Below are 27400 nucleotides of genomic sequence, written 5' to 3'. Positions count from 1 at the left end.
TGCAAATGTTTTTACATCTATGTGATGAATGTGAACAGCAAAAGTAACAAGCAAGGAAAGCAAACTGTTTCGAGAAGATCGCGCTACAATGAGGCATGCAGGCGTTCTGCATTGGCTTTCACTTGGCTTTTTGGAAAATTAGATGCAGATGCGTGTTTCAGTCACCTAACAGATGAGTTGAATGAATTCATCATATACATAGAAGTAAGTTTTGAACGCCTATCAGTTCTTCTAAGTGCATCAAGATAACTACTGGGTGAAAAAAGTTGAAGAATGAAATTAGCTTGACCCAGTAATGCGTGGTGGTTTCGTTCAATATGAAAGTACGCTCAAGTAGCCTTCAAAATATACCTAGCTTAATTATGATTACAGGAAGGCTCTTCTCTGCCTTGTGTTTTCACTGATGAATTCAGCCATGCGTTTGTGAGTGGTCAAATATACGGTGCGGCGTGTGAATCTCTGTTCGGTCTGTCGCCGTCTCATTGGAATCAGAGTGGTTTTCAAGGTCTATGTCGATTCCTAATCAACCGAGGCGTATCGCTACAGGCAAACTTTAATGTCCAATCGCTTACGCACGTGCCATTAGATCAGGTATTCTCATTAAATTTGAGTATAATGGACATTTGATTGTTTTAACTGTTTTTTTTTGTTCTCATTCACTATGCTGCATTGTCAATTTCAGACCTCACATTGTGTGTTGATTGAATCTCTGATGGGACTGGATATTCGAATCAGCCTAACATGTGAAAAGATATCAGCGTCCAGGTAAAGATTAAATGCATCGATGTGCAGTTTTGTCTCGACGAGATTATTTTTTCGAGAGGCTGAAAAGTTTTTAGAACAATCTTTTATTATGAAAATTTTCATTTCAGATTCCAGGTTCTTTCGAATTGCCATTTGCTATTACCCTGGCAGCAAGTCGATTTTACAATTCTCCACTGGCTGAACGAATCAGCCACAGGTGTGAATGAGTATCTTGAGAAACACTGGAGTGAATTTGATGAATTAGACGAACTGACAACTGGAGATGAAGGTGCTGGAAGGGGAGGGGTGGCTTTGATTGATGACGTAGTCCATGGGATATCGGATGGTCAAAGTTTGCTAGCTGTGATTTGTTTTTACTTCCCGAATGTGGTCCCTCTCAGTGGTGAGTTGCTAAATAAATGACACTATTACAGTCCCCTCCCACCAGCGAATTCGACTTCGGCACCTGTCCGATTATTTACACTTGCGAAGCAAAGTGTTATAGTACGAATTTTCTTTGTTTTCCAACCTAGGACGCAAATATTGATGCGACTTAAAGCAACAAATTTTGCTGCATCGAGTTGGCAATTTGTTGAACCTTCACAGCTTATTGATAAAATGTGCTTTGACATTCGAATATTTATAAGTTTACGCAATTGATGCATTTTTAATATAACAAGTGAACCGAAAAAGCTATTTGTTTCAAAAAACATAACAATAATAAAAACTCGATTTCAGAAATTGGTGATATATTACAATAAGTGGTAGGTTTAATTTGAATAGCTCGATCGCTTTTTGTTATACTTCGCACATTATTTAGATTTATTTCAAAAGCCATTTTTTTCCAAAAGAAGTGTCAGGAAATGTTTCGAAGAGAGCGTGGTCATAAACGCAACGGATCGAGCATGGACACAAGCACAACTACCGATACGATTCGGAGGATTCGGCCTGCGGTCGCTTGAAAACCACTGCAGCCCTGCATTCATAGCCTCACACAAATTCTCAATGGGTGCCGCATTTGACGCTCAGAAACTGGAAAGCGCACTTGAAATTTTCAACAGCAGAATAGGAGACCATGAACCCCTCAGTTCGACTTCAGAGCTCATTCGCCAGAAACCGTTATCCGACTTGATTGACGAGCACAGTTTCCACGAATTAGAAGAAACGTGCACGCTTGCTGAAAAAGTGAAGTTAACATCCTTGACTGAACCTCACAATGGAGACTGGATCCGCGCGCAGCCCTCAGAAGCGCTAGGCTTAGGCTTATCACCCAACGAGTTTAATGTTCTCACCAAATGGCGGCTAGGACTGGAAATTTTTCCATCTAACTCAACGTGCCCTCTTTGCCCAAACGAGACACTTGACCAGTTTGCCCAGCACGCCTTAACATGTAAACGGGGCCCAGATGTTTGCAGACGACACAATGGCCTGCGCAACTCTATTGCCGACTACTGTCGCAGAGCACAACTGAATCCCATTCTAGAAGCGGGAGCAGGGTTTCGCGATCAAACGCGCCCTGCAGACGTGCTCGTGCCAACGTGGAATCTCGGGAAGGATGCAGCCCTGGACATCACAGTTGTGAATCCGCTCAACGACACCAACATTGACGGAGCGATCGCTATTAGGGGTTCAGCAGCAGCGGCCGCGGCATCAAGAAAGCACGGCAATAACGACGCGAAGTGCCGGGAACTTGGCTGGGAGTGCCTTCCTATGGTAGTCACTTGCTATGGCGAGTGGGGAAGCGAGGCCATCGCATTCCTAGACCGCCTTGCATCTCGTGTGGCCATGCAAACAGCAACCAGCACGCCGGAGATGAAGAACGCCATTTACACTCGGCTCAGCTGCCTATTAATGCGGTCGAACGCGTAGGCAATGCTGTCGAGAGGTGGACAAATAACGGCAGGTCGAATGGAATTATCAATTGGAGGCGACCCATCAGCGTAACCATATAGACAATATACCACTTTAGTGTCTGCCATCAGGAGCAATAGTTTTTGGCTTGTGCTGTTTGCGATTACGGACCTCTTGGTTTTCACTATATGACTGATAATGTATTTTTGTTTGCCTAGTTTGTTTATATTTAGTTTTTAAATGTGACTAGAATGGTAATCATTTTTGATTGCCTAGGTTCCAATGGCTAATTAATGGCAAATGATTTCTGCCACTTGATTTTCGTTGGAAGTGAGGGCCGAAGTCGAATCACATTATTTTGACGCAAAAAAAAAAGAAGTGTAAAACTGAAGTGTAAATAATAGCATTTCATATGGCAGAATATTGTATTTAAAAAACTATCTTAGTAGTAGTAGTATAATTGATGAAAAATGAAATGACTATATGATGCATTATAGTTCTCAATTTTAATACATGTACTACACTCAAAATTACCACCTATTTTAATATATCACCCAGAAATTTTCTAACTCAATCTATCTCGCAATTTTTTGAAATGCTTAATTTGTGCATAATTTTTTATGTGGCTTTATGATTTGCAATTTATTTCATGAAAAATTGTATCTTTTGTTTTTGGTATTAATTTTGCTGCATCGAATTGGCACTTAATTAGCATATGTAGCTGCTGATGGCTAGTTTTTGATGGCTAGTTTTTTTGGCTGAATGGTTAGTGCGTGAGACTCAAATTTGCTAGATCGCAGATTTTTGCTAATTCGAGTTTTTGCTAAGCCTAGATTTTTTGCAAACTCGAGGCTTATTGCTACTTTTTTCTTAGGTCACTTGATAGAGCTGCTTTTTAGTCGTGTTCTTCGCCTCTGTGTAATCTATATCTATCTATCCATCGATATCTATATCTATCTATACTATATTTAAATGCGAGTGACAGCTATCTCCCATGTTTAAGCATAATAATTTTGCATGTTTTTTGAAAGAATTTTTGCATGTTTAAGATATATCATATATTGCAATGCTTAAAAAGTTTTCAATTAGTTTTCCGCAAAGTCTTTAATATTTCAGTATTTTTTTTCGAGGCCAAATTAAGTCTGTCTGTCTGTCTGTATACCTGCTTTTTTAATTAATTTGATTGTCTGTCTAACCGTCGCCTAATTTTTTTTATTTTTCATCTATTATCTATCTATCTATTATATATTTAAATGCGGGCTTCACTATCTCACCATGTTTAAGCTTTTTCAACGTATTATTTTTGCATGTTTAACAACAGAATTTTTTCACGTTTAAGCTATATCGTATATTGCAATGGTTGAGGTTTTTTTCCGATTTTCCTAATTAAATTCAGTGTTTATTTCATCAAATGTGAAATTAGCAACCCAATAGTAGGATATTGATAGAGTTTTCCCAGATTTTGCGATTCTGGCCTCCATATATGAATAACCAAATCCTTTCAGTTTACGAGATAGGCAATTTTCGAGGTTTTTCAAAAGTTTCTAGAAAATTTAATTTAAAAATTTTCCTATTTTTGAGTTTCTCACCCTGTAGTTGGGTGCTGTCAGGGTACACTAAGGGGTTGCGAAGCTTGCCTCCAATACTCACTTCTCAAATCCTTGTAGTTTTCGAGATATGACGTTTTCATGATTTTTTCAAAAAATTTTCACAAACTTAAATTTTAAAAATTTCCTAAACGTTGAAGATCTCAATCCTATTGTTCGATATTGTGAGGGTACCCTCAAGAGTTGCGAATCTTGCGTCTGATTATGGCTGCTCAAATCCGTGTAGTTTTCGAGATATGACGTTTTTTTTTGCTTTTTTCAAAGTTTTTCAGAAAACTTAGGTATAAGAATTTCACAAAACTTGAAATTTTCATCTCTGTAAGGAGGCTTTGTCAGGGTACGCTCAGGAGTTGCGGGTTTTGCCACCCAATTAGACTGCCCAAATCCTTGTAGTTTTTCCGATATGAAGATTTTTGTGATTTTTTCAAAAAAAAATTTCATGAAAACTAAACTAATTTTTATTTCCTAACCTGTAGTGGGGGAGGGGGGGGGGGACTGTCAGAGTAATCTCAGGGGTTGCAAATTTGGCTTCCAGTTAAGAATGCCCAAATCTTTTTTGTTAAAGAGATAAGACGCTTTTTGTGATTTGTTTGGAAATTTTCAGAAAACTCATATTACAAAATAATTCGTTTAAGTGAAATTCCTAACTCTGTAGTTGTGTTTTTCCAAAGATTGCGAATATTGCCATCAAAAAAAAACTGCGCAAATTTTGGTAGAATTCGACATGTGAATACTTTTTTTTTAGAAAATTTGAGGTGGAATTTCTCAAAATTTGAATTTCCCAACGTTGTAGTTGGGTACTTTAAGGGTACTCTCAGGAGTTGCAAATCTTGCGTCCAAATGCGACTGATCAAATGCTTGCAGTTATACTAGATGTGACGTTTCTTAGTTATTTTTAAATTTTTTGAAGAACTTATTTAAAACTTCACAAAATTTTATGGTTCTTCAAAATTTGTATAAAAAACTTGAATAAAAAACTTTGCAAAATTTGTAATTACGAACCCTGTAATTGGGTGCTGTCAGAGTACACTCAAACAATAGTTTTTGGGGTTGTTGAAAATTCGAAGCACCGGAGGTGCGTTACACGCTAGTAGTTATGAAATCTTGCAAATTGACCCAGTACTTCATTTCAAGCGTAATTGGTCATGTCTCAGTTGATGAGGTTGGTTGAAGAGCCGACATGGCTCACACTTTTAAGCTACTTGATGAAAATTATTTCTTTATACAAAATAAAAGTAACGTGGATCAAGAAATATTTCTTGAGAGCGCGTGAAGTTTTCCAATGGCTGCGATTAACAGGCTCGTATTTTCCAAGAACGCGAAATTCTTGATAGTAGCCGCGATCTCTGGAGAAGGGACTAAAATCAGCGTCTTTTTTTTCTTGGTCAATGATTGCCTAATATCTGCCCTTGATGCTATCTTTGACGCTTAAGTTTAAATAACTATTTGAGAGCAGCTGATAAGATATGGACAAAGAAAACTGATGAACATTACGCTATCAATGAGAATTACGCAACCATTAATTAATTCTCTAAACTGTTTCAGCTGGGAGATTCTGCGATTTGATGAGTTTCTCAGACTGTGTACACAATTTATCACTAGTCTGTGATTTCATCTCGAGCCCGTTATACACTGAGAACTATTCAAACGTGCAGCCGTGGCTACTAACTGTGGAAGATCTAGTCTACCCTAATTTGTCCTTGAGAGTGCATGTGGTTAATGCATTGGTGCAGTTGTATTTAGCAGTGAAAGGGACGCCACCTAATGAGACGCTTAGTGGATCACAGTATTTGTCACAAACAAGTTAGTGTTTTTTCTGCCATTGCGCTTGCGAATAGTAGGTGTTATCAAATCAAAAATGAATAATTTCTTTTCCGGAGAAGAACTTGACAAACAAAAATTGGACCTTTTTAATCAGGACTTTTTTTTCAGGAAGACAACTAATAGAACAAAATCATTGAATCATTTCACCAGGAGACATATCTGATTAACAGATGTAACTTAAACATGGCCACTTTAATTTTCCGTACTGTTAACACATGATAGAGTAGTGTAATAGTGCGAGGGTTCTTTCTTCAACTTTAATCACACAAATGGTACTACTTTTGGGACACCTTTACGGCTTTTTGATAGCATGTGCTTTGACATTTGATGAGCAATAATTTATGAAAGTTGATGCAATTTTGATCCATTAAATGAGCCGAAAAAAGTCTATTTGTTTCGCACAGCAAGCAAAGCAAACGCACAGCAAGCAAAGCCATGGAGCAAGCAGTCGCAGGATATCGGTCCTGAAGGCGCTGTCTGGTTTAAACTGGTTCTCTGGCCCACTTTTTTTCAAATTTTTACCTGCACGATGCCCTAACTTCGCTCCAGAAGTCAAAGTTCAGACATATGTCGATGATTTACACCCCTTCGTCCAATAACGCGACATAAAACATGCCTCTGATACCTTAAGTAATTATCTTACGACTTTTCTGCGCGACTTTTTTTTACAAGCAGATCGCTCTAACTTTCTTCCACAAAGGGCTCTTTAAGTCTTTATACGTCGCATAATAAAGAGTTTAACTCTGAACCTCAGGTTACAATGTGCGAAACAATATTGCCCGGTGTATAGCACCCCAAAATCTTGATGTCCTTTTTGACCCTTCACTAAATTTTGCCGAAAACTGCAAACGCACAGCAAGGAAAGCCATGGAGCAAGAAAACGCAGGATATCGGTCCTGAGGCTCTATCTGGTTCAAACTGGGGTCAATTGAAAGAGACTTTAAATATTACCGACAAAACTAAAATCAGACCAATCCTGGACTACGCCGCTATAGCTTGGTCTCACGCCGCGGACGATACATCCATACTTTAAATGCAAACAGTGCAAAATGCGGCTCTGCGGATAGTGACTGGTTGTACTAATATTAGCCCCATTGACCACCTACATTCAGAGTGCTGACTAATTAACGTCAAAAATCGCCACAAATTCCTTGCCTCACAATTCGTCCTCAGGACCTACTTGCCAATAAGTCCCCTACATTTCTACCGTACTCATTTTCAACCGCTCGGTCAGTAACGCGTGAACATCTTAAACTCTTTTAAAGAGGAACTTGAAGCAAACGAGTGTGACTATTTTTACTGATTTTAGCCACTTGAAACCGTTCATAAACAGCAGTTTTAAAACAGTTATAAAGAATATACACACAAACCGAGCGCAAAAAGCCATAAACGAAGACCCCCCCCCCCCCCCCCCCCGCCTTAAGTTCTCCCCTTAAACCCCCAGAAGTTTCGAAAACTGAACAGACCCTTCCTCACTCGACTAGGCACACCCTCGCCCAAATAAGATAAGGATGCAACCCCTACTTTAATACTTACATGAATAGGATAGAGCCAAATGTCCCTCTTAACTGCTCCTGATGCCCTGCTCCCCACACTGCGCTACACTTGTTTAGTTGTCCCCAAAACAGAACAAAATTGATCCCAGTAGATTTGGGGCTTCGGCCGAAGAAGGTCCCAACGTGACTCGAACTCGGCGAGAGCATGCCGGACGCGCAACAAACAACAGATCAGTCTCTTCTGTGGTTTACAAAATCTTAAGAGCCTTTAAAAATGAGCTTGTTGTAGTTGTTTTTAGTAAAGGTGACTGTTTTTGATTTAAACGAAAAAGATTAAGTATATCTCAATCTCAGAGCAATTTTAACTTAATATTTAACATTTTTTTGGCGTTTAAGCATCGATGAACCCAGTAAAGACACTTATATTGACTTTGTTTTGTTCTTGCTCAATTTCGATTTTTCGCAGCTTGACTTTTGGGTTCTATTAATTTCAATTTAAATTAGTTTGCTGAAATTAAGGCAAAACTCGTTCTTCAGTAACAAACGTGAATTTTTCACAAAAACCTGAAAAAGTGCATTAAAAAAATCTTTTAAAATTCGTTCTACATTAGTAGTCATTTTTTCGACTTTTTGGTTTTATGAAGATTTTCCCTAGTCATCGTTGAAAATTCTCGTTTTTTTTTCTATTTTTCGAGCTCAAGAACACTTTTCAAATGTTCGTTGGCTATGTTTTCACGGGGTTTTAGTTTCTTTGAAGTTGATTGAGTTTGATATTGTGAAAATCTTTCTTTAGATTCAAACTTGTTTAAATTTTAAATGAAATTCAATCTGTAATATGTAAGTTTACCAACTTTACTATTTTTTTTTGAAATATTTTTTGGCTCAAGCAAAATTAGATTTTTTTTGTGTTTTAAGGGATTGTGTGTTAAAAATTTTTATAGCTCAAAGTTTTTTTAGTTTCTTGTCTTGCCTGTAATTGAACATCGTTCGACGCAATTGTTTGAAATTTGTGGCTTTCGTCTCATTTTATGTCTGCTAGCTCGCAATGCTGTGTTTGTGTTGTAGTGCAGTGTTGCGAAGCTTCGCTCAGCCTCTGTGTAAAAAAAAGACACGTTTTGCTTTTTCACTTTTGGAAGACATTTCTTTTTATCTTGCTCTCAAGATAATTTTTTTTCACGGACCATTCGCTATATTCAAGAATTGCGTCAAACTGTTAACAAAACTGCCATTGGAGTGGAACTTTTTAAACGTTCAATTGCATCGATAATTTTTGCAATTAGAATATTCAAATCTGAGCATTTTAAATCCAAAACTTCGTGTATTTAAAGCTTTGTTTCTGTTTGCAGTCTGCAAGTCTTATGAATAAAAAGGTTGTTGTTTCATGAAATGGTCTGGCGTTTACCAACTCAAATCTACATTTGCAGTCCATTCTTTGGATCAGTTGAAAGATAAAACTTACTGCAAAACTTTAACCATGAGTTAAAAGTGCTTCCTAAGTTTCATTTCTGGTTGGTGTGAATAAATATGCTTTTGAAATGGTATAAGTGAAAAGTTGAGCCAAGTAAAAGCGCGGCAGCTTGCTTTTAATTTTGCTGTTTCAACTTAATGGTTTGAAATACATCTTGTATGCGAAACATACTTAGCTGTGTGAGATTTTTTTCCATACCGTGTAATACCATGTGAATATGAAGTCTTTTCTATTGCATATCAGTTAAAAAAGTTGGCAGTTTTTCATTATTGTGGTTATAAATTTTTGTTTCCTAGCTATTTTTAGTGATTGTTTAGTTATTATATCGGGTTATTTGCAGGTTTGAAAAGTAGCCCAGAGAACGAACCTTGGGAAGAAAAGAAGGCTGAAGAAAATTCAGATTTTGTTAATGGGTTCAACGCTAACCTGAGGTAAGATCAAGTTATCTCTGTTTAGTTATTTGCTGTCAGTATTGAAAAAGATTCAAAATGAAAAAGTGCTTTTATTTGAAGTCAGTTGTATATAATACTGATCAAATTTTTTGCATCGTTTGTGCACAGAAGCTTCTAAACTAAATCATAGTTTTATTTATAACCTAACTGTTTCCTATGTTCTGTATGGAAATGTTATAATTTTTTAATCTAAAATTAAAAATATACATTTTCTTGACAGAATTTTTGTGATTATTAGAAAAGTCAACAAAATAATCCGCAGTTTGCTCTGTAACTTTTTTCGAGACAATCTGCTTCTTGAAGCAAGAAAATAATGCGAGTTCTGAAAATAGATGAAAGATGTCCTTTTGCTTCAGGTCAAAATCAATGAATTCTTTCGCGGCTGTCAGAAACGCAGGTAATTACTTAGCTTTGTACTTTTAGGGAAAGTTTCGTAGCACATTATAACATATTAATGAAGCATTGAATTTTTCCATTCTCAGCGACAGTATAACTTGATTTTTTCCTGGGTTTTCTTACGATTTTTTTAAATCACTTATCTTTTGGTACCTGTACCGAGTAAATGTAATTCAGATCTGATATCATCTTTTTCAGATTTAAATTTCAGATCTGAATGGGTTGTGAAATGTTACAATAACGCTCGGGTTCTTAAAGAATCGGTTATTTAAGATCTTGAAATTTTATTTTTATTGGCTATTGCAGATCTGAAAAAATCACTTGGGGAAACATTTTATAACAGTCTCCGATTAGAGATTTTGCTAAGTTTTTGTTGGTAGCTAGCAGAAACTATTAAGTAAAGAATTAACCAAAATAGCAAAAATTGTGTCAGAATCATTGATATCTTCAGATCAGAAATAACCATCGGAAACAAAGTTTTAGATGTGAATTTGGATTTGAAATAGATTTTTTCAGATGTGAAATAACCATGAAAAACAAAATTTCAGATCTGAAGCTAGGTCAAAATTAACCCATTCGTACAGCATCGAAGCGTTACTTTAGCATTTCTCAACCCATTTCAGATCCACAATTAAGATCTGAAATCGGGTCAGAATACGAACGTTTACTAGGTGCAGGGGCAAAAGAACCCTTTTCAATGCCCGTGACTTATACTCCTGAAAGTTTATGCTCCTGCTAAGTTTTTTATGCTCGGAAAGTAGCATTAAAACTGTAGTTTAACTTTTCAGCAAGTTTGAAAGATGCTTCCTGATTGGTTAAAATAGGTTTTTTTTTACACCGAAGACGAGTAATTCCCTGTTGTGAATTGGAAAACAGGCAGAAATTGTCACTAGCAATATATTTGATTCTTAATTTGATTGTTTTAGCGTCTACTGATCCGGCTGGTGATGCCCTGCTCGAACTAGAGTCCAGATGGAAGCAGAACAACCCTTCCAGGTCAAACACAGTCTCACCCTCTCTACCGTCGCCCCCTTCAGAGGTCAATTTGAGGTCACACAAAATATCACCTCAAAGTAGGAGAGTAGAGAATGCGAGAAGTCCTCGCAATCCGAGAGTACCTTCGGAAGATTCGGCGTTTGGAACTATGAGTTCCAACTCACAAACATCGTCGAGGTTAACTGCTGCAAAAAGTTTTTAAAGCTGAAAGTGAATTTTTTTTCAGTTTTTTTATCAACTTCATTGAAAATCGTGGTATGTTGAATCATAATTTGTTTGAAAATGAAGAATCGTAAAAGTGTTCCGGTGTTTTTTTTTTTTCAGTTCGATTACGGAGCACTAAAAATGATGCTCAAATTATGTTGTCATAACTTTAATTCAAATTATCGTAGATCAAATCTGTCAACAATTCTGCAACTTCGAGGACCGAAAACTGAAGACTCTTCTAAGACCAGAAAATTGGAGGAGTCTTCAAGTCAAATTGAATCGGGAGGCAAGACATACTCGAAGCGGAATACGAGACCATCGAATCCCCGAACGTCAGTACACGAGTTAACTGAAATGTACGAACGAGACGCGAAACCTCTCTCGGCTATGAAAAACGAACAACATTCTGGAACAACGACTGAAATAATACCAAAAAATATGCAAAGATCACGAGCTTTGAGCGGGAATAATGCCAATGCTGGAAATGTTACATCATTTGGAAACCAGTCGAAGTTAAGAAGTAATAATATGAGTAGTAACAAAGGAGATGGCGGTGTTCGGGTAACAAGGCCGAAAAGTGCATTAGATGAACGGATGTTTACGGCGATCAGAGGTGGACATGGCGATGATTCGGATGATGTCAATTCGGAGCCCGAAGTGTCAATGATGACGTCATCTGTACGCTCACAGGTGAGTTAGCTATTTTTTACCTGAATAGCAAGACAGAGTGAGTGTCTAGAAATTACCAAATATGATTTGGGTATATTGCCTAAAATCATGAGAGTAATTTTTCTACCATAAACACTGAAATTTTCTACTATATTACACTGAATAAAATTCGAATCCAGATTTATTAAAATCTGATGTAGTTTTCTATTAACTAGTGTTATTTGATGAACGAATTGAATGCCGACTTTTGTTTAGGGAGATAATATTTCTTAAGTTGCCAGTTGAATAAAATCTAGTCGAGTTATTTTGTCTAGTATTGGAAGTTCAATCGTTGTTACTGAACCGTTTTCAAAGAGTGTTCAACAAACTTTGAATTTTTTTAACGAATTTTCAACTAATTTTGTATCTATTTTTCTTCGCACTAATTTTTAATTTTCAACTACGTTTGCTTGATGTCTTAGGCTAATGAGTACGGCGTGAGCAGCAGTGCTAAAATGAGTGCAATCAAACTGAAGATGGAGGAGCGGAGAAGGTGCATCCAGAAAGAGAGGGCCAAACTGGAGGCTGCTAGGTCCAAACATCGCCAGGAGATAGGCAAGACCGCATTCATGCGCGTGATCAAGGTGAGAATCTATGACTTAATCTACGACTGCTTATCTTTTTACTACTCATTCGCTCCTGATTTAAATTATTTCGCTCCTTATGAAATTTCAACATGTGAAATTTTATAAAATTTCTCGTTCGCTCCCTATAAAATTTCACCATGTAATCAATTAATAAAACGAACTGAAGCAATTGTTTGCTCCAACTTACCCCCCCCCCCCCCTGGATTAACGCTACGGCCGGTGGCTGTTACTAAATTTTTCAAGCTGTATATATCAGACCAACGTGCCAAAAAAAAACAAGAAAAGCCATTTTTGAAACACTCGTGGAGAAATGTGTATAGTAGTAGTCAATGAAATCATAAAATCCGGCACAAATCAGAATAATCTGTTCTTGACATGTTTTCATTTTTTATAAACTTCATTTTTTGAATAGTTTTGCAGTTTTTATTTAAATTGCAGAAATTCAATTCGCTTGAAAAAATGGTCAGTAGCTAACCTTGCCGTGAAGTTCTATGGCGTACACTTCTATCAGTTTTTATCAACTAATAATTAATAACTATTTCTGAATCAGTTTCAGCTTGATAAAATTTGATCTAGAATTGAGAAGTTTGTTTATTTTTGCAGTTCCTTTATTTCGTAGTTTGTATCCAAGGTCTGTTGGCTAGCTTCCATTGTAGTTCATAGGTTAGGTTTTAAGATTTTGTGCCTTATAAATATAAATAAATTGTAATTTTAGGCGAACGACAACAGAAGTGGCAGTGGTGATAAGCGTGATCAGAATGTGAATGAAAGTGAAGAAGACGAGGAGGAAGATAAGAGTGGGAGTCCGATGGAAGAGAGTGATGGATCATTAGTGGATTGTAGAAGGGCAGGGACGACAGAAGGGGGGTACGAATCATATGGATCAGAGGTAAGAAAGAAGTCGCATGATTGTTTTTCGCCCACTTAAAAAACACCTAATTCATTTTTTATGGCAGAAGGTTTGGTAATGGGTGTAATTAGAAAACGCGTATCTTTTGTATCACGACAAGTGAAATACTTGCATACCTGAAGTAGTTCTTTCCAAATTACACATGCGAGAGCAAGTGTCTTGTAATCGGGAACTAGATTTTTTCCTGGGGTTTTAGTCCCGGCCGGTTTTGTTTTTTTCCAGTATGTTTGTAATCGAATTTTTGAATTTTTTTCCGTAAAATTTAAATTATTGGTTTTTTGTTTGTCTGCTTAAGTTTTGTCAGCATAGTTGCCACATCACGGATTTTTCTTTTGCTGTTAGCAATTTGTAGTTGCAAGTGTTGTTCATTGTAGTTTCAGGGGACTTAAATTTTTCTGATACTAAATCATTTTTTCGGCTCAACTGATGTCTGCTCAAAGATTGTCGGCTTTGTTTCCTCTTCGTAAAATTTGTTCCGTTGTTAATATAATATTCCAATGTTTTGCTTGTCGTGTTTGCCTAAAATGAACTTTTAAAAAGACAAAATTTTTTCATATTTTTTTTCGGTTTCTTGTTTTAATGTTTGTTGTATCGCAAGTGGTGTATCGCCACTGTGTATAATAGAGCTTTCCAATCAAGAATGAAGTTTCTTTTTTCGTTTTTAAATGTTTGTCGCTCAAAAATTGCGCTTTGACTTAAGATCTTTTTAAAATTTCAATTCAAATTCGTTTGCAAATTACGCTCTTCAAATACGAAAGGTAAAATCGGTCTAAAAATTTGAAATACTTTAAGTTCCCGGGCGGACAAAAATGGTAGTCATACGATTCTCATACAATTTCCCATACATTTAAAAAATGTATCAAAAATTATGTGACCAGCTTTTTTTCATATCAGAAAGCTATGATTAGCATTTTTACACTTGCGATCAGCAATGTGTTTTATTACGAACATTCTTTTTTTTCCTAACCTAACTAGCATATAAAAGTGATCACTTATAGTATTCAAATTCGGCTACTTCACAATTTTCACTGTAGCATTGGATTTTGCATAGTTTCTGTTGTCTGCTTTATTTGTTGTGGCTATTAACACTCCGTGGCTGAGTGGTTAGTGTGTAGGACTCTTAATTTCTTGGTCGCAGGTTCGAATCTCAGAGGTAGCCGAATTTTTACTCTTTCGAGACTTATTTCTAATCTTTATTATTGCACTCTTTATAGCTGCTTTTTGTCGTGTTCTCGCAAGTGTTTGCAAAGCAAAACTTCGCCTCTTTAATGATATATGACAACTGTATGACCAGCTTTTTTCTAAGTATAAAGAAAACGAAGTGATTTTCACTGACATAGATTTTGATGATTTTTGTTTTGTTTTTTTTTCTAAAGAAAAAATTTTAAAATGCACTAATAAGTACCAGAAGTGCATTTATACATATTAATGATTTTTTGAGTGAACTTAGGTATATATGCAATTTTTGATTTCAATTAGAATATATCTGCTAAAATTTACCCTTTGATCCAGTTTTCTTAAATTGGGTTACTTTCATCAAAAATGTATCAATCATAAACTGTTTTTTAATTTCAGAGAGCTTCAGCTTGAAATATTTTTTCTTCGAAGTTCTAAAGTTGAAAAATGTTCATAAAATTCTACAAATTTTTTCAAGTTTTTTTCTTATACTTTTTTCCAATCTTATGTTGTCTTTATTTATTGTAGGAATTGTATGCTTAGCTTTTTCCGATAAAATACAAAATTGTCAATTTTTATTCTTTTAAAATTAATTTGTGTTTGTTTCCAAGCACTAATGCTCTGCAATAAATACCCTTAGATTCAGGGTGACCACTTGGTCACTATTTTAGTGACCAGTCACTATTGGTCACTAGTTTTTAATGGTCACTATTTACAACAAAGCTTTCTGTTTTTTAATATTTTTAAAGGGTCCCCTCTTTGCACTATTTTGAGATATCCGTTTTTGGTGACGGACCCTAAAATTTTTCTAAAGGCGCCTTTGGCGCCAATATATACTAATATTGAGGGGGGAGCGCGCGCCGAAAAAAAAACGCATTTTTTCAGCCTGTTTATTCAAAATTATGCTTGCGGCGCAGAAATTTTGGCCAAAACGGACTTTTTAGCGCTTTGGCAGAGCTTGAAAAATTAATTTGGTCGACCTAAAAAAAAAGGTCGGCAAAAAATTCGAAAATTTTCATAGTAACTATTTTTCTCTAAAAAAAGTGGTCACCCTGCTTAGATTACAACGTCATTTTAAAATCTCAGGAAAATTGCATGAAGAGATTGCCATGTAGTAAAAATAGATCATGAAATAATATCATAAAATTACTTCTTACAATGGGCGCTCAAAAACTGATGCGTTTTTTTGCCGTACGTTAATTATGCGTATTTTTGAAATAGACGAAGCGTCTGGTACCGATAGAAACAAACAAATTAAGATTATGCTGACTGTATGATGCAAATTCTCAAAATTTGAGCAACTCTACTACATAAGAGACAAAAAATAAAAATTTTGCATGCAAATTTTTTTGGAAATTATTTGTTGAGTTTAGAAATGAGTACAGAATTGATTTTGCGATAGAAAAATGAAAAAAAAAAAACATTTTAGGTCTTTTCAATTTCTAACTTGAATTGTTTTGCTCTACCAAATTATTGAACTGTATGATTAGCCGTTTCGGCAGGGGCGGATCTAGGATTTTCTCGAGGGGGGGGCGGATTTTCGAAAAATTTTCCAAAATTTTGACGACCTTTTTTTTTTTTTTTTAGGTCGACCAAATTGATTTTTCGAGCTCTCCCAAAGCACTGTTTTTGCCCTTATTTTGGCAAAATTTTCTGCGCCGCAGGCAAATTTTTGAAAAAACAGTCAAAAAAGCCGTTTTTGGGCACTTTTTGAAAAATTTTGGCAAAAAATTGCGTTTTTTTGGCGCGCGCTCCCCCTCAAAGTTAGTATATATTGGCGCCGAAGGCGCCTTTAGAAAAATTTTAGGGTCGGTCCGCCAAAAATGGATTTCTGAAAAAGTATCAAAGGGGGTACCCTTTGGGTCGGCAGGGGGTCGAATCCCTGAGGGGGGGGGGCGTCCGCCCCCCCCCTAAATCCGCCCCTGCGTTTCGGTGTATGGAGGTCAGCTCTGCTTTCGAAAGTGCACTGATCTAGGTGGTGGTACTCGAACAACCACTTCACCACCGCTCGTCTTAATTTCATTGACACTGCCTACTTCCGGTTGGATCTAATTAAACGCTTCTGTGACTATGTTTTAGGTCGTTCGCAGACAGCGAACTCCGAACGAACGTCAGAACTTCGCGAATCGCAGACAACGAGCACGCAGTACAAATCTCGACAACTCCGACTTTCAGTATACTAACCAAGATCCACCCCTGACTCGTAAGATTTCAGCTGAAGTTCAAACTTCAATCGATCTTCAAACACACAATCAAAATCACAATTCGTATTACGATTCATCTCCGATATCGCAATTTAGTACTCGCAATTTGAACAGTAGAAGTAATGGTAATCGGCCAATGAGTTATTACATGGAGCGAGACGAGTTAGATAGTTTGTCGAGTGGAATTGGTTCAAATCAAAGTACGTTAAGAAGAACAAAAGCGTTAAGTCGGCCTTCGACTGCGAGGGGAGAACATATGTTTGTTGAAAATCAGATGCAAGGCTATCATAATAACCAGATGGAAGATGGGGAAATAAGAGGGGCGCGGAGAGGGGATGAAAAAAGGGGAGGGGCTGGGAGCTCAGTGGACTTGACGAGTTCGCTCGAGAGAGATATGTTGATTGAACAGAATCAGATACTAGCGAGGGAGCTGCAAACTCTAAAGTGAGTATATATATTTCTTTCTCTAAGGCCATCTAATTACTCGATGGAAATTTTAATTTTTCTGCTCAATCAGTTATTCGCCGAAATTTTTGTTCACCATTTTGATCGAATGAAAGTTATTTTGCGGACTTTTAGTCATTTTTTGTTCATTGGTAAGTTATTTTACGAAATAATTATTTTACGTATGTGTTATGGAATTTAACCATGAGGATTTTTAGACACAAATTCATAACCGAAATGGAAACACGAAAACTACATTCAGAACGAGAGATGCAAATGGAACTACAGCGCCAACAGTATGGGCAAAGTATAAGCAGAAACAGTAGCCGAGAACAATTGAACAGTTTCGGAAACCCAAACACATTCCAACCACACCAAATGAATTTATGGCATAACAACAGTAGTCATCCAGATTTGATTAATAGTAACACTAACAGGTTACCACAGGTTATAAATCATAACCAAATTGGCCAGCAACCGAATGCTTCCCTTATAAACCGTCATCAGCCTTTCAGTCATATACAGCAGTATCCGGTACACCAAAACCAACAACAGCAAGGAGTTTTTAATCCTTATGGTAGCAGTATTCCAATGGGCCAATCCGTGCAATTAAATAACCTTCATCATCAGGGTCAAATGAGTAATAACATCCCAAATCAAGGTCAGATGAGAAGTTTTCAAGGCCAAGCTTTGCAACCGCCTTACGCAGTGCATGAACAAGAATTGTATCACAACTATGAGACAACACATAAGCAAGAGTATCATTATGAAACACTGCACGGATCTCATCATAATTATTACCAGCAAAGTTTGCCCTACAATCAAAACCAAAATTTACCGACTAGTAGTTCGGATAATCAGAGTCATCAAAACTTACAAATGGTCGATTCGCAAAGTAACATTCCAAGTAGTGAACGTAAATTTAGTGTACATAGTCAGACTTCGAAGGGAAATAACTTGAATCCAGATGAAAGTCTAAGGCCGATTGTTGTCAGTCCTAAACCAACTATCAAAAATGAAAATTTGAATTGTAGTAATGATAATTTCATCCAAAGTTCACCTCGTAGCGAGGGAAGAAAAGTATCATCAAGTAGTAATCCCCCAAAAAGACCGCAAACACTATCAATGGAATCTCAGAATGAGAAGGATTCTAAAACCGAGGAAACGTCCAAAATGCGAACCCGGGGAAAGAATGTTGAAAAGAAAGATACATTTGAGTCATCGTGTGCAATCTCGCCCCTGGATCCAGAAGTTCAAATAAGTTCAAGTGTAGAGGTCACGCCCGAAAATAGTCCAGTTCACGTTAAGTCCAAAAGGTCAAATAAGAATGACGTAATGACCTCGGATGAAGTGGATTCAAAAAGAGACGCAATTGACAAAAGTGGTGCTACAAGTCCCTCTCAGCAGAAAAGTGGAAAGGATCCTCCGCTAATCGATACCTCAAATTGTAAGTTACTTGAATAGAATTAAATTCAGAAAGATTTATTCAGGCTTATGGTTGTGCTGTACTTTTCAATGACAAGCAAGGATAATGTGGCTAAATTCGTGAAGATACGATGATAAATATTGTGAAAACAATAATACGTTCACAGTACTCCGTTTGTTCAGCATGCAAAATTTCATTGCAAGGACAGAATAATTTTTAAGTGCCAATGAACATTGAAGTGGTTTTTTCAAGTTCAGTTCAAATTCATTAGCTAAAAGGAAGGCAGATTACGCTCTTCGATAATGAAAGCAGAGATTGCGCAGAAAAACGTGAACGAATTTTAGTTTGAAAAGCCAGCGTAATGTACTTTTTTAAAATCTAAAACGCAAATGAAAGTGCTTATTTGGTGCATAAATTGCTCATCTATAATCTTGATCTGTTGCACTGGAATTCTGTTGCACTGTTGCCAACCTAACTCGCAAATTAAAGTGTTCATTTAAGTGCCACTTTTTGCATAGTTTTGACAGTTCAATAGCATGTATTCTCCTATTTATTATTCAGTGTTTGGTGTCTGTAAGCGTCAATGGCACAGTTGTGCAGGGCTGTCACCGAGAAAACTTCATGTTTTCACTTGTTTGCGAAGTGCAGCTGGGTTGATGTCTGTAGCCTTTGCATGTCTATTGGCTATGTTTAAACACTGAAATTCAAATTTGGGGGAGGGTGAGTGAAAAGACCCAAGAATAAAAAAGATGACCGGTCTCGATATAATTTTTAATTTTTTTTCAGTAGTAATTTAATGTTTTTTGTTACAAAGCTTACGAACTCATAAAATCGTCTACTCTACGACAAGCAAATCGATGTTAATTCAATTTTGTTTCAGTTCCCAAGAAAGCCGAAGCTTTCTCTGTCAATTTTTTCGCATCTGCGAACACCAACAGCAAGGAGTTCGCGCCGCCGAAACCTCGTCTAACCACAAACAAGAGAACGCCTACAAGCTCTTCATCGACGCCAAATACGAGAAATAATGGCGGTGTTAAGTTATCGGCTGCGAAAAGCAGTGAACCGATGTCAAGTAACAGTCGAAAAGTAAAGAGTGTGGCTTCAAATCCGAATATAGAATCAAGTAGTTCAAGTGCAAATTCGAGCACAACTGTGGACGAGGCTCTGAAAATTGTACAAGGTACGCGAATTTGTATGATAGTGATAGCATGACAAAAATAATATCGGTAAATGAAAGTTAGGATATATTTTTGTCTTTTGTAAAATAGGAGTACAGAGGGAGGATGTGTGGTGACTATATTCAATATTCGGCTGTAATTGCTTTTTTAAGTCATTTTGAAAGAGTTTTGTTACCAATGCCATAGAAGAGAAAATGGTCATTTCTGTAAAAAAAAATTGTCTAAATTGCGACAAAAAAAATATTTTTTTTTTCGTACAATCATGAACCATGATGGCAGATATTTGTATAGCAAAAGGTGATTCGGTGGACTGTTTCAGAATGTGACTACCACTCCCCTATATCCAAAAAAAGAATGGGTGGCGTGGCTCTAGTGATAGATGTGGATAAAATAGACTCACCATCTGCAGATGTAATGGGAGACAATCAAAGACAGAGCAAACAGATCAGCCAATCAGAGGACGAAGAGGAGAGAAAGAGACGAGAAAAGGTAAAAAATATATTAATATTACCATTAAGCTTACGTGCAACTGTAAGCGCAGCAGAGCAAGCTGTCGCTACTTGCTAATGCCTTATTACGAAATGTAGCGCAACACGGAAGCTGTGTGGGCGAAAATTTTCTGTGTAGTTTTCTTGGTAGATATCTGGTACCAAAGCTTCGAATAAGAATGAAGAGAATGAAGGAAGACGTTAATCAGAAATTCGTTTAAACCGTTGAAATTTATTCTAATTTAGTTTAAAAAAGGATTCATCCGATTCTTCTAATCCTATCGCTGAATTGAAAGAGAAACACTTCATTGTTTTATCAAACTTCGGAGTCACAGAACTAGTTGCGGATAAAACTAGCTTACAACTGAAACAGTTACTTGTTGTCAAATTTGTAGTTTCTGAAGAATGATTGAAGTTTTTGTTTACTGATAGTGTAATTTTAATTGTACGTAGGCGGAGGAGTTTCTGAGGCGTCAACGTGAGAAGCAGCAGAGGGATCTGGAAAAGAGGAGGAAGGCGACTGAAGATGCCAATGCAGAGAGTGTCCGCAGACAGACCATGGAAGCACAAGCCCAGGTGTGCATAATTTTTTTGCATAACTTCTAAATGTGTTCAACCCTCGTTCTCTTTTTGGGGTATCTGTGTTTTTCTTCTTTGTGTTTGGGTTTTTGAGACTTCTAAAAAGACTTTTAAGAATTCTAGTGTCAACGCCTATATAAAGAGTCGCTATTGTGCTTTTCAGCTTAACGCCAAACTGTTGAAGTTCAGATGGTTTCATTCAGGGGTTTTTAAGCGCCTGGGTTTCTTGGAAGCGTTTTAGATTGCCAATAAATACTTGCATTAGAAAAAGCATTAGGAAAAGAAAATTTTTTTACCTTACAAAACATGTTTAATCGAATTATGAGTTATTGAAATGTTACCTGGTTTGGTCTTTGAACAGTAAAAGAAACTTCAGCTGCTAACTTTCTTCAATGTTCCACTAATAGCGGTGTCAAAACCCTTGTAGAGTAGGGCTGTTGCGCAACCTTTGTGAGTTAAGTCCTTTATTTATACTAAACAGAGTCTTTCTTACTAACTTGATAAATAAAATGGACTAATTTTCTTATTTTAAACAGTTAAACGTTTTTTCTAAAGGTCTGGTATCTGAATTGATAAACAAGTAGCCGTATAGAATAAAATAACAGACTGATAATTTTATCGGCTTACTAGCTCAAGCTTATTGTTGTTAAACGGGCGAATATGGGGAAGAACATTGGATTTGGTTTTGCGTTAGGAGAAAAGCGACAGTGGCGTTACACTACTTTTTTCATATACATCATAAAGAGTCACTATAATAATCGTTGAAATTTTCTTGTTTGCATTCTGTTTGCGTTTGATGGGAGAGTTTGATTTTACACTTTTGAAGTGGTTAGAGGCGGTTGGCTCAAAATCAAGAAGAATCCCTAATGGCTGCGGATTTTTCGAGACAGTACAGAAGTACTTGAGGATTTTTAGAATGTCTCTTCAATTTGATTAGGCGGTATAGCATTATTACAAGGTATCTAAAAGTAGTCAGTTTGAATGTATATTGTTAAAAGCTTCCATAGAAACTGCATCCGGCCTATTGGAAACATTTTATCGCCTATCTATAGAGAATTGTCAACCTGAAGGGATTGCACGATATCCCTGTCAGCAAATACTAAATTTCGCTCCGTGTTCATAACCCCCTGTAGATAGAAGAATGTTCAGTATATACATATGGAATTGAAATTCTTTTCTTCATTAAATGGTGCGGAAGTAGACAAGTTTTGTTTCTCAGTGCTTCCGACTAGGCAAGGATGGCTGGACAGATTTCTCGTTTTTTTTTTCGTTTTCGGCAAACATAAGGAAATTGCTATTGATATGTGTGATTTGCTGCTTGACTTCTGTGTTGGTCTGATATTCTGTCTCAAATTTTCTGGTCGAAACATCATGCTGTGCTCACTTTTGGTGGCTCTTGTTCCTCTCCAGCTGTGACGGCAAGCATTCGATGTTTGTGTGGACGGTATCTTGAGCATCACCAGTGCCTGGTAGTTTTTCTCGCTCGCTGTTTTGTAGAATCGTGTACGTCAACGTTATTTGTCTCATTGTAATTAAAGTTGAAATAAAATTTGCGTTAGCATTCATCTAATCATCTAAGATAACAAATGCTATGATTCGTTGTTTCATTGGCGCTAGTTGTGAATTTTTGTCATCATATTGCGCTTAATTCTCAAAAAGATGTTTCAATTTATATTATAGTCTCAACAATTTGAATCATTTTCAATTAGTATTTTCGTAAGTAAAAAAATTCGAGCTTATCATTAGCCTTTACTGATCCTAAATAGTACTCGATAGGACTAAATAGTACATGAAAGATTCCACTACCGTGTTAATTTTGAGGGAAAACGATACAGATGTCATGTGGGGCAATTTAGTACAGGGAAAGTTGTCATTTGGCCGTTTTCCTGGGTCAAATAGTTCTGAAACCAAATCATATTTTATTGCTTCTTTCAAGCTATTAAATAAGGATTTGTGATTTGCAGAAACGAAATTATTGTTATTTATATTAATAGCTATCACCTTGTCCTCGAATAAACAAAACAATAGTTTATTTCTAGAATGGAAAGTGAATCGTTGAAGTTTTATTGTTATCCGCTATGATGACTTCGGACGGGCCTGTTTGTGCGTCTTGCAAATTCACCGGAATTTCTGATTGATAAGAAAACACATCTGCAATCTTAAGCTGTTTCAGGAGCAGAAGAAACTGGAGGCCCAGGCGAGACGCGAGAGAATCATGGCTCAGTATCTGCAGAAAAAAGCAGAGAAGGAGTTGGAGGAAAGTGGGAGAGCCCCACCGAAAACACCGCAAGCCAGAGGACTTGTGGGCGGAGGGGGAGGGGCTACAGGGAGAGCACAGCAAGTTAGTGTAGGAGAAAACCAGTTTAATCTGGTGTTGTTGCTTGCGCAATGTTTGTTGCTCTGGCAAGTAAGCCATATTGTGATCAAACATTAATAATTAATATCCGGCTGCTTTTATAAAATAAAGTCCCATAGTGAGCGAAATTCATCTTTACTGTTGCTCCACAAATAACCGGTTAGGCTTTGTATTTTCAAAATAAATTTTATCAAAAAGATTCAATTATAAAAGATTCATGAAATTCATAGAATGCTGTTTTTTTTTGACATTTGAGTTATATATTTTTTTCGGTTTCCTTGAGTTCATTGGCTTTTTTTCGCCTGTATGTTGGCTATGTTTCTTTCATTGAGGCGCTTGAAAAAAATGTTAGCAGGCAAAAAGCGGCCCTGCTTCTAAACCCAGATCCAAATCTACTACAGCCAAACCAACGAACAAGAGTCAACAACAACAACAACAGCAGTTGCCAAGGAGCAGACGCGGAAGTACTAGCAGTAGAAATGGAGACAGTGGCTTCAAATTGACAAGAAGTAGGAAGAACTCTGTCGAGAACTGTGAGTTAAAGTCACAACTCAAACCTTATCATAAAACTCCCAGTCTTTCTTTTCTTTTTGATACGTGGCAATGAGCGAAGTAAAATAGTGTTACAGTGTTCATTTATGCTGATTCTGCTGATGTCTTTTGAAATTTTTTGAATTGACACCGAAAAAGTATTTTGTTCCACTAAATATAAAAGAAGTTGAAGTTTTTGAGTTAATAAGTTTTTCAACTGTCTGCTGAGGTGTTTTGTATTACTCATCCTAACAGTGTCCACAATTAATAGAGTCTGAAAACTCAATTTAGTCTTATTCTGTTTTTTAGTCTTATTTTTAAAAAGTTAATTAAGTCTAATTTCAGTGTTGAGTGACGGTGGTGAGTCTCTTGTTTCGTCTGCCATGGACACTTGGGAAGTAAGATCCGAGTTCAGCGAGTACAACGGTAAGACATCCAACTCGAACAATAATCAATGCAAAATTGTTGCTAATATCCTTTTAAGTCATGTAATCCAATCGAATTTAAATTAACTAAATCAGCCCATTTGCAAGTCTGAACTCAATGTTTATTCATTTGAACCGTTAAAGAGTGTCGAAAAAACCGTTTGATCAAAAATCATTAAAGTCATTGGAAACTGACTAATAAGAGGCTGCTCAGTAGCAGCAATTTTTGTTTAATTAGAGATTTTCTGAAAAGAAGTTTTTCATATGTCAAGTTATTGATTGTTAAGGTCCAAAGTTGTTTGTGAAGCCTACTTCGAAGAGCAACAAACTGAAGATCCAGAATGCAATCACTCAGTCTGTGTTCCCCGGGGCAGTCAACAGCGACATGAAGAACAAAATACTGCAGGTAAGAGATATTTACTTACAGTTGGTAAGAGTTTAGATGGACGGCATACTTTAGAAGAAAAGAGAATGGTAGAAGGAACCAATAGATTGAGCAGTTTGGTTGAATTCCTAGGAATAAAATAACCAGTTGCCAGCACAGAAAGTTCCGACCACAAAGAAATTTATAAAATATGATTGTTTCGACTACTGATAGTTTTTTAAGTCTTTCGAACTTTTAGATGATATTTCGATATTTGGATGCTTGTTAATTTTGATGTTTTTTAACAAATTTTTTGATAAGAAAGAGGAAGCAGATGGAGATGTCTTTCAATCGTTAATTTCATTGAGTGTTCATTAAGAGAACCGACTGTTTACTTGCAGTAACGTTTCAGTAACATTTTCATCGGTTACAATAGTTTAACCGGGGTTTAAGTTTCATTACCGGTTAACCGCTCTATTCCCTATCTAACTCGTAATGAGCTTCGTAAATTTAGATAAACTTTAATACATGTGAGTGTGTACGGATCAGATGGAAACAAGTCTAAAAAACAGTTTTCTTAAGTTTGCGCAGATGTTAAAACTTCTATTATGTTTCAGCAAATCGACTCGTGCACTTCAATATCATCTGGTGATCCGAACATAGTGGTAGACGCAAGTGGCGGGAAGCACTTTCTGATTCTGTTTCGAGATCACGCCCTCAAATTTAGAGCCATCTACCTGTGCGAGGGAGACTGTGAGGAGGGGGTGATTACAAAAGTGACAGGCATGGGACCGCAGAATGTGAAACTACATATGATACAGGATCTGTACAAGTTAGTCTTGAAAATAGAAATAGTACTTAAGGAGAGTTTTCTAATTTTGAAACTAAAATTGGGGAAAAGTAGTTTTAAGTTATAAGGAAATGTTTTTGTGTGATTTTTTGTTGTTAAAATTTGAAAAAAAGTGGTTCTACTAAGGGATTTTTTTGTTCGGGATTTTTCAAGCTTTCTGATTTGGTCGCAAGTCAGCTTAAATTTGCTTTCTTCTGATCGTTAAATGAAAAAATTAACCAGCATTTGTGGTAATTGAAAAGAGATGAAAAGTTATCAACGGTTTACTGGATATTTCTTTCAAGATACGACAGTGGGGGCAAGCGGTTCCTGCAAATCCCCTCCAAGACCATGTCTGTATCTGTGGATGCTTTCACCATCCAGAACCAGCTCTGGAAAAAGAAGTAAAAACAGTCAAAACAACATTAACGGCAGAAAGTAGAAAAAGTTGTAGTTAGTCCTAGGAGCTTTGCTGCACGTGGAATGTTAAGCCCGAGAAATGAAAACCACTCTCCAATGTTCTTTGACCTATAGAGTAATGAACGGCTACAAGAGTTTGACATCCAGTCGGAATTAACTGGAAAAAATTCAGCTTTAGTTTGAATAGAAACTGTTAACTCGAAAAGTGGAATGCTTTTTTCATGCCTTGTTTTTGCATTGCGTTGAAAGTTTTCAATGCTACAATTTGCGTTTCTTAAGGTGCAGAATAAACATGCCATATCTTTATATCGCACAAATACGCTTTTGTGAATTTTAAATTGATGTGCAATAATCTTGCTCTTTCCCTGTCCTAAATTGTAAATAATCTATCAAATTGAAAATTTAATAATCTTTATTATTGAGCATTTGAGGCATTTTAATGCCAAGCACTTCGAAATGCGAATAAATGTATCATTAAAGAATGTGTTATAATTTCATCTGTAAATCGTGTTGTTTCGTTTTAGATGTAGTTCAATAACAGCATTTGAAAACTCCCTTTTCTATTTATGGTTGAAAGTCTTTTCTTGTCATTTCCAGTCTTTTATCAATTTTGATGAATTAAGTTCCCGTGAAAGCGTTTTTAAACTTGATGTGTATTAGTTGTCGTACTTCTATAATTTGCCTATCTCTGAGAAACAATCGTGTTGATCACCAGCGGATTTAGGCGAGGAGGTTGCGGACGTCCCCCCCCCCCCCCCCCCCCCTCAGGAATTGGACCCCCTGCCGACCCAAAGGGTCCTCCTTTTGTATTATTTTGAGATATCCATTTTTGGTGGCGTAACTCAGAATTTTTGTTCTGGTGGCGTAATTCAGAAAAAATTGCCTAAAAAGCCTTTTTTTGGCGTGTTTTTTTTTTCAAAATTATGATCAAAATGGGGTCTTTAGAGTGATTTAGGAGAGCTCAGAAAATCAATTTGGTCGAACTAAGAAAAAAAAGTCGATTGCAAGAAAAAACGTGAAAAGACGTAATACTGGATTCTAATGAAAAACAAGGTTGCTGGTGTCAGGGCTCCGAGTTATCTTAACTGCTCGGCTATGTATGTCATGTAGTTGTGGCAAAAGAAAGTTCAGTTTTACGCTTGCGAGAAGCAAGGGTTTTGAAATCGGGTACAAGACTGTTTTTCTCCTAAACAGCTGTGTTCACAAGACTTGTCTCGACCCATCTCTAGGTACCTTGTTTCATAATCTATTCAAAATTTTGAGGGTTTCGGCCAACTTATCCTGGAGGTAACGAATGGGACGGCAAAGGTCCTGGGTTCTAATCTGACCAGCATTTGTTTTTTTTTCAAACCGGATTTATTCTGTTTCAAATAAAATTGTCAGCCAATTATTTGTCTGCTTATCTGTTGTCGGCGTAAGATTCACATCTTGGAATTGATTTTTTTTGCGCACATTTTTCTTTCAGCTTGTTTTCAGTGTTTGATTTACTCCTAAAAATTGTTGACCTTACCTTGACCTCGTATTTCTTTTGTTTTTTATTTCTTAGAAAAGTTCCCAGGCCCAAATTATTTCGGCTTTTTTCATCGGCTTAATGACCTAAATTTGGGTCGTCTAGAGGAAATTTCAATTCAAGAGAAACGCAATTTAAACGCTCCTCTCCACATTTTTCAAGCTGGTTGTATGTTAACCAATCGGTTTGTTGAAATTTATATTTTTTTGGTTTTGGAAATTTAA

General features: G+C 36.8%; 1 protein-coding gene across 2 annotated transcripts; it reads left to right on the top strand.

Moving 5' to 3' along the window:
- Positions 1-26291, top strand: LOC134856258 (patronin-like). 2 transcript variants are annotated; one of them, XM_063872603.1, is made up of 22 exons: positions 1-204; positions 373-591; positions 683-765; positions 873-1147; positions 5748-6005; positions 9331-9421; positions 9799-9839; positions 10765-11011; positions 11227-11731; positions 12172-12333; positions 13052-13225; positions 16502-17070; positions 17289-18517; positions 19377-19676; positions 19994-20163; positions 20616-20738; positions 22915-23082; positions 23453-23630; positions 23974-24054; positions 24341-24459; positions 25035-25249; positions 25552-26291. In XM_063872603.1, exons 1-22 carry the CDS (start codon positions 25-27, stop codon positions 25652-25654), a joined length of 5490 nt encoding a protein of 1829 aa, XP_063728673.1. In that variant the 5' UTR covers positions 1-24; the 3' UTR covers positions 25655-26291. The 2 variants fall into 2 exon arrangements, with proteins under 2 accessions (XP_063728673.1, XP_063728672.1); XM_063872602.1 differs by having other exon boundaries at positions 23450-23630.
- The last annotated feature ends 1109 nt before the right edge of the window (positions 26292-27400 follow it).

The sequence above is a fragment of the Symsagittifera roscoffensis genome, unplaced genomic scaffold, assembly GCF_963678635.1.
Source record: "Symsagittifera roscoffensis unplaced genomic scaffold, txSymRosc1.1 SCAFFOLD_394, whole genome shotgun sequence".
NCBI lineage: Eukaryota > Metazoa > Xenacoelomorpha > Acoela > Convolutidae > Symsagittifera > Symsagittifera roscoffensis.
Note: the sequence above shows the minus strand (reverse complement) of the source record. Positions and strands in the feature narration are given on the sequence as shown.